General features: G+C 43.7%; 1 protein-coding gene across 2 annotated transcripts in view; it reads right to left on the reverse strand.

Annotated features, from left to right (window-relative positions):
- Window positions 1–5,080: 5,080 nt before the first annotated feature.
- FBXO32 (F-box protein 32) overlaps window positions 5,081–15,376 on the reverse strand; it is a 43,441-nt gene continuing 33,145 nt past the window's right edge. For both annotated transcript variants that reach the window (XM_032760377.2, XM_032760379.2), the window contains 3 exons: window positions 13,520–13,702; window positions 11,759–11,902; window positions 5,081–10,616 (listed from right to left, as the gene is read on the reverse strand). In XM_032760377.2, the coding sequence (XP_032616268.1) occupies window positions 10,527–10,616; window positions 11,759–11,902; window positions 13,520–13,702 (417 nt within the window). In that variant the 3' untranslated portion in view covers window positions 5,081–10,526. The remainder of the gene's footprint in view (window positions 10,617–11,758; window positions 11,903–13,519; window positions 13,703–15,376) is intronic.

A 15,376-nucleotide genomic window follows, 5' to 3' on the forward strand; every position in this document is an offset into this window, starting at 1 on the left:
ATTGGTCTCTGGCCCTTGATGCCTAGTCCCATTTCTGGCTTCCAACGAAGGAACTCATGTTTCATCTCACATTGTTCTCCTTCTCAAAAACGTGAACTCAGTTCTTCTTCCTATCTGAACTCCTCTAGTACATTGTAACTGACTCTGGGCATTTAAAACTTTGGCTCCTGTGTTATAATTGATACACATTTTCCAGCCCCTCCCACTCCTCCACCAGCAGGTAAGTTCCCTGAGGGCAAGGGCTAAGCTCACACTTCTGCCTGGCTGCTCCAGTGCCCACGACACTGCTGCTTCATAAACATTGCTCAGTGGAGACAATTTGCAACACTGATTCTCTGTGATGTTTCTTGGGCAGAAACGTGATTGGTGTCAGCCTCAATTTAAGCCTATGTAAAACAGGAAGGAGAAAACTTTACACCTACCATGGACAGAGGCTGACACCCCCTGTCTAGCTTTTGCACTTCCACATATCTGATGGTCAAAATAAGTCTTGCTGCTGAATTAGGCTGTGAAGATGGTTGTGCCTTTTATTTTCAGACAGATCCTTGCCCAGCTTGGGCTGAGGGCTATGCAGCAGTAGGGACAGTGGGAGTTTGTCTGGGGTGGGGGCAGAACTGGCGGGGAAAAGCTTTTGTAGGGGTGGGCTGCTAGACCTACTAGAGAAGCTGCCAGCTTAACCGTATTCGTTTCCTATTACTACTGCAACAAGTCACACTTTCAGTGGCTTAAAACAACAGAAATTTGTTATTTTTATAGTTCAGCAGGTCAGATCTGACATAGATTTTGGTGGATTGACGTCAAGATGTTGGCAAGACTGTTCCCTTCTGGGAGCTCTAGGGGAGAATCCCTTTCCTTGCCTTTTCCCGATTGTAGGCACTGCTCTCATTCCTTGGCTGGTGGTATCCTCCTCCACCTTCAAAGTCAGCAAGGGCCAGTGGAGTCCTTGTGTTGCATCAGTCTGACCTCTGCTGCATTCCTCTTGTACTTTTAAAGACTCTGCCATAAATGTTACACTGGGGCCAGATGTGCTGGCTCATGCCTATAATCGTAGCACTTTGGGAGGCCGAGGTGGGTGGATCACCTGAGGTCAGGAGTTCGATACCAGCCTGGCGAACATGAGGAAACCCTGTCTCTACTAAAAATACAAAAATTAGCCGGGCGTGGTGGCAGGCATCTGTAATCCCAGCTACTCGGGAGGCTGAGGCAGGGGAATTGCTTGAACACAGGAGGCAGAGGTTGCAGTGAGCTGAGATTGCACCATTGCACTCCAGCCTGGATGACAAGAGTAAAACTCCATCTCAAAAAAAAAAAAAAGAAAAAAGGCCGGGTGTGGTGGCTCATGCCTGTAATCCCAGCACTTAAGGCCGCCAAGGAGGGCAGAGCATGAGGTCAGGAGATCGAGACCATCCTGGCCAACATGGTGAAACCCCATCTCTACTGAAAATACAAAAATTAGCTGGGCGTGGTGGCGTGTGCTTGTAGTCCCACCTACTCGGGAGGCTGAGGCAGGAGAATCACTTGAACCTGGGAGGTGGAGGTTGCGGTGAGCCGAGATCGCACCACTGCATTCCAGCCTGGCCACAGAGTGAGACTCGGTCTCAAAAAAAAAAAAGAAGTTACATTGGGCTTACTCAGATGGTACTGGATAACCCCTACATCTAGAGGTGCTTAATTTAATCACATTTGCAATTTTCCCTTTACCATGAAGCAACATATTCATAGGTTCCAGGAATTAGGATGTGGACATCCTTAGGGAGCTATTATTTTGCCTACCATGGTGGCCTTATGATTTCCATTTAAAATAAGTGATTAGTGTAAGATATGATTTTAAATGGAAAGATGTGATAATTTTACTTGTTTAACAATGTTAGAGTTTCTAAGAGAGTCTGAGATAAAATACATTTATGCTTAATTTGTTAAATTTGTAACATTTACTTGAGAATGTTTTGCTTATTAAGGCTGTAAGCTTATCTGAGCAGGTATTTGCAGTGTTTTTTCTTTTTTTTTTGTTTTGTTTTTGGGACAAAGTCTCATTCTGTCCCCAGTCTAGAGTGCAGTGACACGATCTCAGCTCACTGCAACCTCTGCCTCCCAGGTTCAAGTGATTCTCCTGCCTCAGCTTCCCGAGTAGCCGGGACTGCAGGTGCACACCACCACATCCAGCTAATTTTTTAGTAGAGAGGGGGTTTCACCATGTTAGCCAGGTTGGTCTCAATCTCTCGACCTCATGATCCACCCACCTCGGCCTCCCAGAGTGCTGGGATTACAGGCGTGAGCCACTGCGCCCAGCCTGCAGTGTTTTTTTAAAAAGCAAATGCATTCAATTTATAATTGAAGTGCTTAAAAATCAAACGTATCAGATTTATAATTGCAGCTTTAAAATGTTTAAAGGATTTTTTAATTAAGTTTGTAAAAGAGAATTACTTTTTAGAGGGACTGTGATCTATTAAATTTGAGTTTATTAAGAGTAATAAAAGGTCCTACTATTTTGTATTAAAATTTACTAGGCTTGTAAATATCAAGATTTGTTAGTGGAATTTAAAGGCAACTTTAATGAAAACTGGGTCTCTGTATTTGTTACTTTATCAACGAATATTAATTTTAAACCAAAAAGCTGTAAATAATTCTGTCTATGACATAAACTCATGCCAGTTTTTGTTCTAGTTAAGGGTAGGTATATGGTCCTAAGACCTTCAAAAGCATTTTTTGAATGTATATATCAGTGGTCCCCAACCTTTTTGGTACCAGGGACTGGTTTCTGTGGACCAGGCGGGTGGTGGGGGGGATGGTTCTGGAATGAAACTGTTCTATGTCAGATCATCAGGCATTAGATTTTCATAAGGAGCACACAACTTAGATGCCTTGCATGCGCAGTTCACAACAGGGTTCGTGCTCCTATGAGATTCTAATGCCACCGCTGATCTGACAGGAGGTGGAGCTCAGGTGGTGACGCTCACTTGCCTGCTGCTCACCTCCTGCTGTGTGGCCCGGTTCCTAACAGGCCATGGGCCAGTGCTGGTCCACGGTCTGGGGGTTGGGGACCCCTGGTATATATGGTCCTATTAATTCATTCAGCCCTGGCACTGTGCTAGGTAGTATGCAATTGCCACAAGTAAGACTACGATGCAACAAAGTCCCTAGGCAAAGAAGTGTGATGGGAAATGGGATTTACTCAGCTGGGGGAGGCTTTAGTGAGGAAGTGGCCCAAAGGTGCTAATCAGACAGATGGTAGATGGTAGGGGAAGAACATTCTAAGGGGGCACATTACCTGAGCAGAGAAGGCTTGTCACATTTAGGGAATGGTGAGATTTTGTGATCCTGGTGGAGGTTTAAAGAAATGATCTCTAATTACTCTCATGTACCTTCTGTCATTTTCTGATTGACAGTTAGTGGTCAGATCGGAGGGCATCCCAGAGTGAAAGTATCAAGTAAGCCAATCTCCCGCAAGTCAGTCACCTGAATAAATCATACCCTCCTGGAAACACAGTGCAATTCTGAACCCGATTCTTAGACTCTTGTTGCTCAGGGAATAACAACAGTCGTTAACATTGACTGAAGTCATATTATGTGCCCGTCTCCAAGCACTTCATACGTGTTAGTTCACTTAACCCTCTGAGTCATAAGATAGGTATTCTTAGAGTCGAGGAAATTGAGACACAGAGGGGTGAAGTGAGGTGACAAAGGCCACTCTGCACGTAAGTGGCAGGACCATGATTTGAACCTTGTACAAGCTGTTTCTCTTTTCAGAATGCTCTTGCCCTCATTCCTCTGGGCTGGCTTCTTCAACATCACTTCTTCAGAAAGGCCCCTGCTGCTTTGGTCCTCACTGTCTTAACTGGGTCCCACTTGTTATTCTAGATCTCAACCCTTTGTTTATTCCCCCATATTGGTTATTGCAAATAATTTATTTACTTGCTTTCTCCCCCACCCCCCCTTTTAAAAATTTTTTTATTTTTATTTTATTTATTTTTGAGACGGAGTCTTGCTCTGTTGCCCAGGCTGGAGTCCAGTGGCGCGATCTCGGCTCACTGCAAGCTCTGCCTCCCAGGTTCACGCCATTCTCCTGCCTCAGCCTCCTGAGTAGCTGGGACTACAGGTGCCTGCCACCACGCCTGGCTAACTTTTTTTGCATTTTTAGTAGAGATGGGGTTTCACCGTGTTAGCCAGGATGGTCTCGATCTCCTGACCTCATGATCTACCTGCCTCGGCCTCCCAAAGTGCTGGGATTACAGGCGTGAGCCACCGCGCCCGGCTCCAGCCTCGCTTTTTTTTTTTTTTTTTTTTTTTTTTTGTTGTAAATGGTACAATAATAAAGCTTTTTTTTTTTTTTTTTTTTTTTGAGACAGAGTCTTCCTCTGTCACCCAAGCTGGAATGCATGGTGCTATCTCGGCTCATTGCAACCTCTGCCTCCCAGGTTCAAGAGATTCTCCTGCCTCAGCCTCCTGATTAGCTGAGACTACAGGCACCTGCCACCACGCCCAGGTAATTTTTGTATTTTTAGTAGAGATGGGGCTTTACCATATTGACCAGGCTAGTCTTGAGCACCTGACCTCAAGTGAGCCACCCGCCTTGGCCTCCCAAAATGTTGGGATTACAGGTGTGAGCCACTGCACCTGGGCCTCCTTTCTTACTAAAATCTAAATTTCATTAAGGCAAGGACGATCCCATCCTTGTCACCAAAAAACAAAACAAAACAAAACCACACACAAAATGCAGGGACAATTTCTGTCTTGTTCACTACCCTATTCCCAGTGCCTTGCACAGGTCTAGCATATAGTAGCTGTTCCATGAATGCCTGTTGATGAATAAATTGATGTTGACTTCAAAATTCCTTATTCCCTAATCATTCTGCTGTGCAAACAGTATATGAAAACATTCAATTTAAGCATAATGCTGTATTATGGACTCAGGTTGGTATTCAACAACAAGCTTATTTTTCTATGGATTCCTAGAAATTTTACAAAAATGGTAACAAGTTTCTGGGAGAAGGAATATAAGTCTAAATAAGCAAAAGATAAACATATTTGGTATGATAAAAAGCCAACTTGAATTGGGACATACTAAAAATGCACCAGTGTGTGTTGTTGGAAAAACATTTATTGCAATTCAGTGTCAAAAGTTTTTTACAAAAATATGCCACCGTCTGGTACAAACAACTATAAAAAATCAGTTCATCATGCAAGAAAAGTGTGCAAATAATTTATACAGAAGGACTCAGCTCACACAATATTAAATAAACATCTCTGCATGTAATTGGTCTAACTTTATGCTTTAGTTACAATGTTCAACCCCCTCTAATATTTTTCATTTAAAAAAGTACATTAAAGCTTCTAAGCTTAGGACACAGGCTGTAATATACGCCCACTTTAGCCATGGTGATTGGCACTTGGTAGAATAAAGATGGCACCAAGGATTCCCAAGTATAGAATACAGCTTGGAGCCTTCTGCTTAACAGACTTGTGCTTCGTTAATTAAACAAACACATCTATACTCAAAGACAGAAAAAGTCATGTTTAAACTCCAGAAATAATGTAGCAGATGGAGTTTTAAGAAGTTCAGAGTTTTGGAGCAGCCATCATTGTTGGCCAAATGGAGCAGGGCCTAAGTTTTGAGAGATTCTCCAGAAAGCTTTGTTTGCTGAGTGAATTCAAGGACACTTTGAAAAATGCCCAGCAGACAAAGTCATGAATATCATGGCCCCTTGCTCCTGGCTGCCTCATGGAATAATCCCCCTTTGCTTAGTAAAAGATGAAGTTTAGCAGAGAATGAACATCTGCTGGGATAGAAATGCACTGAATCTCATAGCTGGTCCTGAAGGAGGAAATGGAGAAGATGGATTAAATGTACCTCTGAGTCTAGGGGAGAGGAAACACCTGCTTCGGAATCTCAGTTTCTAGGGAGCAAGCCACTGCCCAGCCCTTCTGTCTTTTTTTATAAGGGCCGTTTTTGTAATAAAAATGTAAGTACCCAAGGAAAAAATAAAGTTGTCAAAATATGCTGCTTTCTTTATAGCAAGCAGGTTGTACTCACTGGAAATGCCACATTCACAACAGAATTAGAGGTCTGTTAAAACATTAAGTGGCTCCTTAACTTCTCCACTAAGAATCAGGGACTTGAAATGGAAACGTTAACAGCCAGATGCTCAATGCTGGGCAGTCTCCCATGCCTTCCACAGTGAAGGGCTTGAGAAAAATCACATCCAATGTCACGTGTTTCCAGCCACACCAAAAGGTGCTTGGGGTGGAGGGCTGGGGGCACAAAATGTCAGGCCTCAAGAGGCCTCAAGTTCGCATTCAGCTCTGCCACTGAGTACCAGGTGGGCCGACGCACGTGCCCTAAACATTCTGGATCTCTTCCTCATTGTGAAAGGCAGAAGCTGTAAGTCTAAAGTCTGGGGTAGGAGTTTCCATTCTTTAGAAAACCAAAGATGGTTACTCTCCTTAATGAAACTGAGAAGAAGGTATCTACAGAAAACACCGAATTTAAACAAATTATGACCTTGTTTGTTGAAGCCATCAAGGACCCAAGATATATCAAAGAACAGCATCTCTGTATTGGCCTACAGGTTCAGAGTGTTTTGAGGTCTGTTTAAGCACTAATAGGATTTTAGGCCAGCATCCAGTCAGAAGAGATAGTTCACAGACTCAGAGTTGGAAACAGATTAAAAAAAAAAGATGTCAACATAGAAAATGATGACAGAGTTTAGTTAAAAAAATTCACACATAAAATTATGGTTAAAAAAATTCACACATAAAATAGAGTGTTTGCATAGCAAGACATTATTGCCCTTCAGCCTGGCAGAAAAACATAAACTCAGGTGTATATTTTATAATAAACATTGTATTGAATGCTAAGAATGATATACTGTTGAACATCTCTTGAATGGTTTGCCTCCTTGTAAATCATACCAATTGTTTAGACAATTGAAATTCCAAGCTCTTTCTCTTCTCCCATATAAAAACAACAGAAACAAGGAGCCTGTTAGTAGCAAGCTCCTCATGGGAAAGAGTATGTGAATCCACAAAGACGAGAACTGTGGCAATAGCGTAATACACACCCGCTACCTTACTGCCCATGTGCTAGTAGAACCTGCTCTAGTGTTCAGAGTTTTGCAGTGCAAACCCAGTCCCTCTGAAATACGTCTTCCAAGCCACTTCAGTGTAAACCTGATCATCATTAAACAAAAATCATCTCACAACTGATACATTGGGGATGCTTTCGCCTAATAGCTTTTGTTCATTTCTGCCATTTGCCCTCCCATTCAACTGATTTGTCTGCTCAAAGTAACAGCATTGAGTGATAATGCAATCTAGTTTAAAATGCCATTGGATTTTTTCTTCTGGATCTTGCTCTGGTGTGAGCACTCCTGAACTTCACATATTCTCCTTGTCCCAAATGCAAGGGTTTACTCTCAAGAGACTCTAGGCTCACTGCCCATAAACCTTTGAGTTGGACCAAATCTTAACATCCCTGTGGATTTGCTCATACTGCCCTGGGCAGAACTCTTTCCTTCTATGGAAGTCTGAATTACTTCATATTTGACATCTATTTTGAAATTCTGTTTTACAGGGTTTAGGATGGGGGTAGGTAGGCACAGGAAAGAGAGTAGAGCATTCTCTCTTTTCTAGCAATTTCCATTGTCCTGCCCCTTCTGGCTTTTAGACCAGCAGTTCTGAGACAGGGATTATTTGCTTTTGTTTGATAGGTCAGGTTGTCTGGGATGGTTTGCCAATAGAAATTCTATAGACTATTATTGTTCAAAGAGCAAGAATTGCCTTAACTCTCTTCACTTATATGTGAGGCTCTGGCCATACTTAACAGATACCACATGGCACTAACACAGATACGCTGTGCCTGCTGTGCTCTTCCCATCGTCCCCACACAAGCCACAGCATCAAAGACATGCCATTTCTATTCCTTTCCCCCTCCCTCTCTACCTGCCATTTCCTTCCTTATTCTCCTCTTCCAATGAAAGAGAACCATAAAGGTTGATTTCTTTTTCATTTTCCTTAAAAAATTTCCTTGACTGTCATACACCAGCTCCAATAACACCAAAGGACATGGGGAGAGCCCACTGGCACCATCCTGGTAAACATTTAAGAAGACCGTAACCCTTCTCTTGGGGCAGAGGTCATCTTGCACAGATGCATGTCGTACAATCATGTGCACTGCTGACAGTCTAAATGGGACCAGTGTCCCAGTTTTGTGCTGACAGTCCACAGCAGGCAATGTTTCTGGGACTGCAAACCTGAAGGCGACAAGGAGTTTCTACTTTCTTGATCAGCATGAAGGGGCAGAGATCACAAGTTGGTGGCAACATGTGGAAGGCCACGAACCTCTAAATCTAAAAATGTCACTAAGAGTCAAAGGTTCCAGAGCTCTCTCAGTGATGGCACACCCAAGTCCACCCCATGTCTGTGAGGAAGCTGAGAAATTGGAGAGAACCTGACAATTATAGAAGAAGTAGCTTTTTATTCAACAGTCTAGGTCCTGCATTCCCAATGTGAAATTGATTCAGGGGGAGAGGGATTGCAAAAAAAAGAAACCACACCTTAGAATAATGGTTCATGACCTTCCAAAGCTCAATCTTACCCAAAAAAAAATCCTATTCTTTCATATTTAATTTTTCTTATTAGGGAAAATTTAAATTCAATGTAATTTTTTTCTCCTTAGGGGGATGATAATGAAAAAAACTGGAGAAATCCTGGCGTAGCACAAACATTGCAAAGTGAGGAGCACTAAATAGTAGGTTCCTTCTCTTCAGAAAGCTGATACGTGGGTTGTGTGCTATTGAGGGCAGGGGCTGAAGAGGTGTTGTATCATAGCTTGTCTCTTGCCTCATTTCTGCCCATGCTTAGCCATCTTTCCCCCTTTCCAGGTCACCCCAAAGGTCAGCTCTTAAAGATACGCTGTTCCTCAACTTGAATGTGGACTGTGTTCCTATTTCTGCTTCACTTATTTGCCAAGGGCATGCAGGGTGACAACTTTATTTGGGGAAAAAAAAAAGCATATACAACTGCAAATATATGTACATTGTTGTAGGAAAGCAACAATATTCTGTAAAAAGTAAAAACTGGGAGTAGATCCCCCATCTACTCCCAGGAATATTTTACAACGAACTCATTAGGTCCTGAGATTTCCTTTCTTCCACAGTTACCTGCTGATATTTGCCTCGCAAGATCCCCTTGGGATCTTCCTGTTTTAACTACCCAGCCTGGAAGCAAGTTTAAGATGAACTTGTGGTACCTCTCCTCCCTATTTGGCTGGAACTCCAGCCTTGATTTTTAATCACCTTTGCAAAAAGCCCTATCTCAGATGGACTCATTTTGATGTTAGACCTAAAGAAAAGAAGCTCCTCAGCTCATCCCCCTGTCAAGGGGAACAGCAACTGGTAAGATGTTTAATTGGCTGATTGTAAAACCTGTCTTTCGAGCCTCAGCACTTGGGCCCCACTCTGTCCACAGACACAGGCTTATCCATGAAGATATCCAAGGAAGGAAGTTAAGCAGGAATAAGGAAGTCTTCACAGCTATTGATTGGGTGACTAATTCTGTCATCTTTTCTGCAGCAGGACTTCCTCTGGGACGGCTTTTGTTTTGTTTTGTTTTGTTTTGGAGACAGGCTGGAGTGCAGTGGCACGATCATAGCTCACTGCAAACCTCAAACTCCTGGGCTCAAGCAATCCTCCCCTGGGACTGTTTTAAGTTGGCCTTCTCTTCCCCCAAATGAGCTACAACATGACAGGAAAAAAGGAACATGTGCTTTTGGGTTGTTCTGGTAAACAGATAACTCTAAGGAGGGCTCTGTTTGCCTGAAAAGGAAGTGTGAAACCAGAGGATTGCCTCCAATATCCCTTTCCATTTTGAATCACTTTTTATAGTGATGAAAACACTTACGAGAAAAACAGACACTGCCTACTGGATCACATGCGTTGTCAGAGAGGGCACTCTACGCTTTTAGAGGTAGACCATTGTGTGGTATCTCTGTAGGGTAAGGCTCTGTGCCCATGCAGGTTTAGGATGGGTGGCGCTTCCTTCGCCTTCTCAAAACAAACACCAGATCAAACCCCAAAGCCCAGGAATTTCTCCTATGTAGTTTTCCTTCTTCTTTTTTTCTTTTCTAAACAAATTTTGACATTGTAAACAAAGCGTCCTATTTTGTGTTTGAGTTTTGCCTTTTTCTTCCTAGGGAACTATAAGGGAGTTTCTGTGACCATTAAGAGGACTCCATTTTCACCGCTGAAATAGAATTATTGCCCTTATAGTCTTGCTGGCAAATTGTTAGAAAAAAAGTTTATTTACAGTATTTTGCTCTTCCATACCAATTCTAGTGAGAAGTTCACATTCTTAAATTCCCAGTCAGCAACTGCATTTCTCCCTTCCAATGTCCTCTCCATGACTTATCTCTGAAGTTTCGAGCCAATGTTTAAAAAGTACACTATTTACAAACGAAGTGTCCAAATGCCATATTCCCAGCTCTCCAGTCAGCAGGGGGACCCTTCTGAAGTGTTGTCATGTGCTGGGATTCAGAACTTGAACAAGTTGATAAAGTCCTGGGGTGAAAGTGAAACGGAGCAGCTCTCTGGGTTATTGGCAGTGCACGGATGGTCAGTGCCCTGGAAAGGAACACATGGTTAGCTTCAAGTTCTCAGAGGCCTCTCATTGACTTTTAGCACCATAAGGCATTTTCCAACTTCAAAGCAATGATTCTCTGTCAATAATGCCCCAGGCCTAAATGTTGCATGTTCTCACTCATATGTGGGAGCTATAAAAGTAGATTTGATGAAGACAGAGAGTAGACTGGTGGTTACCAGAGCCGGGAAAGGGAAAAGGAAGGGGATGCAGAGAAGTGGATCAATGGGTACAAATATATGGTATGATAGAAGGAATAAGACCTGCTGTTAGATCAGTAAGTGAATGTAGTTTACAATAATCTATTGAATATTTCAGGCTGGGCGCCATGGCTCACACCTGTAATCCAAGCACTTTGGGAGGCCAAGGCAGGTGGATCACTTGAAGTTAAAAGTTCAAGACCAGCCTGGCCAACATGGCGAAACCCCATCTCTACTAAAAATTACAGAAATTAGCCTGGGTGTGGTGGCATGTGCCTGTAGTCCCAGATACTTGGGGAGGCTGAAGCAGGAGAATCTCTTGAACCTGGGAGGTGGAGGTTGCAATGAGCCGAGGTTCCACTACTGCACTCCAACCTGGGTGACAAGAGTGAGAGAGACTCCATCTCAAAAAAAAAAAAAAAAAAATCTATTGAACATTTCAAAACAGCCAGAAGAGAAGAATTGGAATGGTTCTAGCATAAATAAGTGACAAATATTTAAGGTTATGAATGTGTCAAGTACATTGATTTAATCTTTACAAATTACATGAATTACATTATCACATGGACCCTGAAACTATGTATACCTATTATGTATCAATGAAAAAATTTTACAAGTCTGGAAAAACTAAAAGCTATGTGTTTCCACGTGTAAGTGTGTGTACCCGTACACACAGAGAGAGGAGGATTTAAGGGTGGGTGGGTGGAATGCAGAAAAAAGTAAACATAAGAAAGTGAAGAAAATGGAGGTCTATAAAAGTCCTTCCCCCCACCCTCCCAGGCACTGAATCAGTTTACCCTCACTTTCAGCTGGGGTCTGTGATGGGGAAGATGCAGAAAGGCACTGGCCTCACCATGCTGGCTGGCACTCTTGGCTCTTAGGGGACTGGGCTGGGGGTCTGTGGCAGCCACCTCTGAGACACATACCTTCCAGGAAAGGATGTGACAGTGTTTGCAAAGCTGAAGGGTATCTCCGTACTGCTCTTTCCTTGGGTAACATCGGACAAGTTTGAAATACATCTTCTTCCAATCCAGCTGCCCTTTGTCTGACAGAATTAATCGTTTGCGGATCTAAAAAATCAAATGAATAAAGGAAATTGCAAGAGAGTTTGTCAAGAAGATGGCTTGTGGTTTTCTGGTTCTGAAAAGGTTTACTCTCACCCTTTCCCCCTCTTTTCAGCTCTACAATAGCCAGGGGGGAAAACTGTCACTATATTAAGAAGTACCTGCTTAGCTCTCCTCAGTTAAACAGTAGCTTTTAACCCAGCTTAAAAACAAACAAACAAAAAAACAAAACCAGGTGGCTGGTGACATGTTACTAGTGACCTTTACTAAACTGCGGCTGGATGGTCCTTTAAAGTTTAGGTGATCTCGATAAACAACTTTAATCTTTTCTTTGCTGTAGACTTGAGTGATCATTTCCAGGGAGATGCAATAACTGCTTGGCACCAGGGCTCTATTTTATATCTAAATATTAGTGGCTTCACGAACAGAACTTGTTGAACTCACACATCCATATAAAGAAACTGGAAAAAGACCAACAAACTTGAGGCAGCATGATGAAGGGAAACAGGCTTGGAGTTGGTGTCTGAAGGCCCAAATTCAAGGTCAGGGCCAGTTTCCTCACCCAAAGAGCTACTTCACTAATTTGGATATGTCACTTAGACATTTGTGGCTTTAGTCCCTTCATCTGTTTAAAGTGGGCACAATACCTATCCTTCCGTGGGCCATCAGAATAAAATGAAATATCTATAAAAGTACTTTAAGGCTGGGCGCGGTGGCTCACGCCTGTAATCCCAGCACTTTGGGAGGCCGAGGCAGGCGGATCACCTGAGGTCAGGAGTTCGAGACCAGTCTGGCTAAAAATACAAAAATTAGCCAGGCATGGTGGTGCGCACCTGTAATCCCAGCTACTTGGGAGGCTGAGGCAGGAGAATCGCTTGAACCCGGGAGGCAGAGGTTGTAGTGAGCTGAGACTGCACCATTGTACTCCAGCCTGGGTGACACAGTGAGATTCCGTCTCAAAAAAACAAAAAACAAAAAAACAAAAAAAAGTACTTTAAAGCACTCAGAAAATGTAAGTTATTGTGTTATAGAAAAAAAGGATGAGTGCCAATTTATGATTTTTTTGAGTGAGTTGTAAAATGAGAATAGGTTAAGAATGTAAGTTTAATTTTTTTCATAAAAACGACCTGAAACACACACAGACACAACATCTCTATTTAAAAACTCAGACGGGGTGGGCATGGGGGCTCATGCCTGTAATCCCAGAGCTTTGGGGGGGCCGAGGCAGGAGGACTGCTTGAGGCCAGGAGTTTGAGGCCAGCCTGGGCAACATAGAGAGACCCTATTTCTACAAAAACAATAATAAAAAAATTATCCGGGTGTTGTGGCATGAGCCTGTAGTCCCAGCTACTCAGGAGGCTGAGGTAGGAGGGTCGCTTGAGCCCAAGTGGCTGAGGTGCAGTGAGCTATGATTGCATCACTGCACTCCAGCCTGGGCCACAGAGCGAGACCCTGTCTCAAAAAACAAAATAACAAAACTCCTTCAACTGTCATTTTTTCAGTCAAACCAGGGAACCTGGAGCAGGGGGAACCCAAACCTCAGGCTTGAGCAGGGCACCAAGGAAGCTTGGGGTGGGGGTCAGAGAAGGAGGGTGGGAGGAAAGCCTGCTGGGTCTTGCTGACCTGCCGTTCGGAGAAGTGGTACTGGCAGAGTTTCTTCCACAGCAGCCGGTCTTCGCTGAGCACGTGCAGGTCGGGGGCAGCCTGGCCCAGGCTGACCAGGTCCCGCCCGTCGCTCAGCCTCTGCATGATGTTCAGTTGTAGGCACAAAGGCAGGTCAGTGAAGGTGAGGCCTTTGAAGGCAGGCTGCAGAGAGAAGGGTGACAATAGGTGGGGGGGCCAGAGAGCAGCGATTCACCAGGCCACACCCTCCAGGCATGCAGCTGTCGCCCTGTCCTCCACCCTCAAGGCAGTTTATTGATAAGAGGTCGAAAGCAGTAGTAAATCTCCCCATCCTAAATGCAGACACGAGACCATGGCCATGACCCACAAAGAAGTGTGGAGTGCGCTGAGCTGAGTGGTGCCAGACGGATCTCCCTACATTTCCAAAGCTTGAAACTTTCACTCTTAAAGACTCTCCAAATAGTGCATGTGCTTTACCCAGTTTACACAATTACAAGATTCGCTGCTTTCCTGAAGGCCTCACTGCCCTGGACGGAGTGGCCCAGCCTGGCACCCCAAGTCCCATCTCTTTGGACCCCCTCCAGACCTCAGGTCCCTCCAAGTAGGTTTACTCACTGGCAACTAAACACACCTGGCTCAGCCTGACCTCAATGCCTTCGCCTCCCCAGTCCTCTCTGCCCGGCCACGTGGTCATCCTGCTCAGATCCAGTTCAAACCTACTTCCTCTGAAAGGCCTTTTCTGTTTCTGTGACTCCCTTACTCACTGCACCTTCCTAGAATTCTTAGGATCTCTTTGAGACTCATTTTGCAATATCCTTCTTTTTGTCATGCAACATGAGCTTTTTTTCTAAAAGAAACTTTGAAAGGAACATTCTTGCTGGAACTTAAGCTCTATGAAGGAAGGAATTTTAATCTTTTTTCACTACTGTGTCCTGGGTGTCTACAAGAGTGCCCAGCACATAGAAGGCACTCAACAAATACCTGTGGAATGAATGAAGCGCAAATAATTAAATAGGTAGAAAACAATAACACAAAGACTCTGTGCTGGGGGGTGTGTGTGTGTGTGTGTACGTGCACATTGGGAATGGCAGGTCCAGAAGCCTTTGGCCCAAGCTCCACCATCTCTTGAGACATCTCTATTTGAACCGAGGCCTCCGTGGAGCATTGTGAAAACTGCTGGACTGTAGATAATCCCTTGGCAATTAATTGCGAGCTTCTCCAAGAGCTTCTGGTACATCCCTGAACTTATTAATATATTTAAGCCTTTATTGTTTTAAATTTTGATGAGCTCATGATACCCTGCCCAGATCTACATCCTTGAAGGCAGGGTCTAATTTTATGTCCCTTGTAGACTAGCCCAGCACAAGCCACCTCTCCTGAGTGCCTACTACGGCCTGGTGCTGAAGTTGCTGCAATTAGCTCTTCAGGCTGGTAAGAGACCCAGAGGCAGAAACAAATAATCATAAAATAATATAAAATAATACAGTAAATGCTGTCATGGAGGGAAGCACAAAGCGCTGTGGGAAGAATCTGCACCTGGGAATCCGCATATGTATTTGCTGATGTGTCTTGAACAGCAACAGGATATGCCATCCAGATAAGTCAATAGACTACCTGAGACTGTGGTTCCTTGTCCTGTCCCTACTGGTTCTGGGTGAGCTCTTGATTTTGGACTACTCACATTTTCAGATCAATGTTCTGTGACCTCTGAGAGGTCAAAGGGAAAAATAATACAGGATGAAGAAACCCTTCCTTAGCTCAGGGGAAAATATCCTGAGAATGGGTATCAATTTCCCTGCCCAAATTTTTACAGGAGCCAAATTCTGTACGAAGCACATCGAAGCCCAAACACATGGG

Source organism: Hylobates moloch, unplaced genomic scaffold (genome assembly GCF_009828535.3).
Source record: "Hylobates moloch isolate HMO894 unplaced genomic scaffold, HMol_V3 SCAFFOLD_9, whole genome shotgun sequence".
NCBI classification, from domain to species: domain Eukaryota; kingdom Metazoa; phylum Chordata; class Mammalia; order Primates; family Hylobatidae; genus Hylobates; species Hylobates moloch.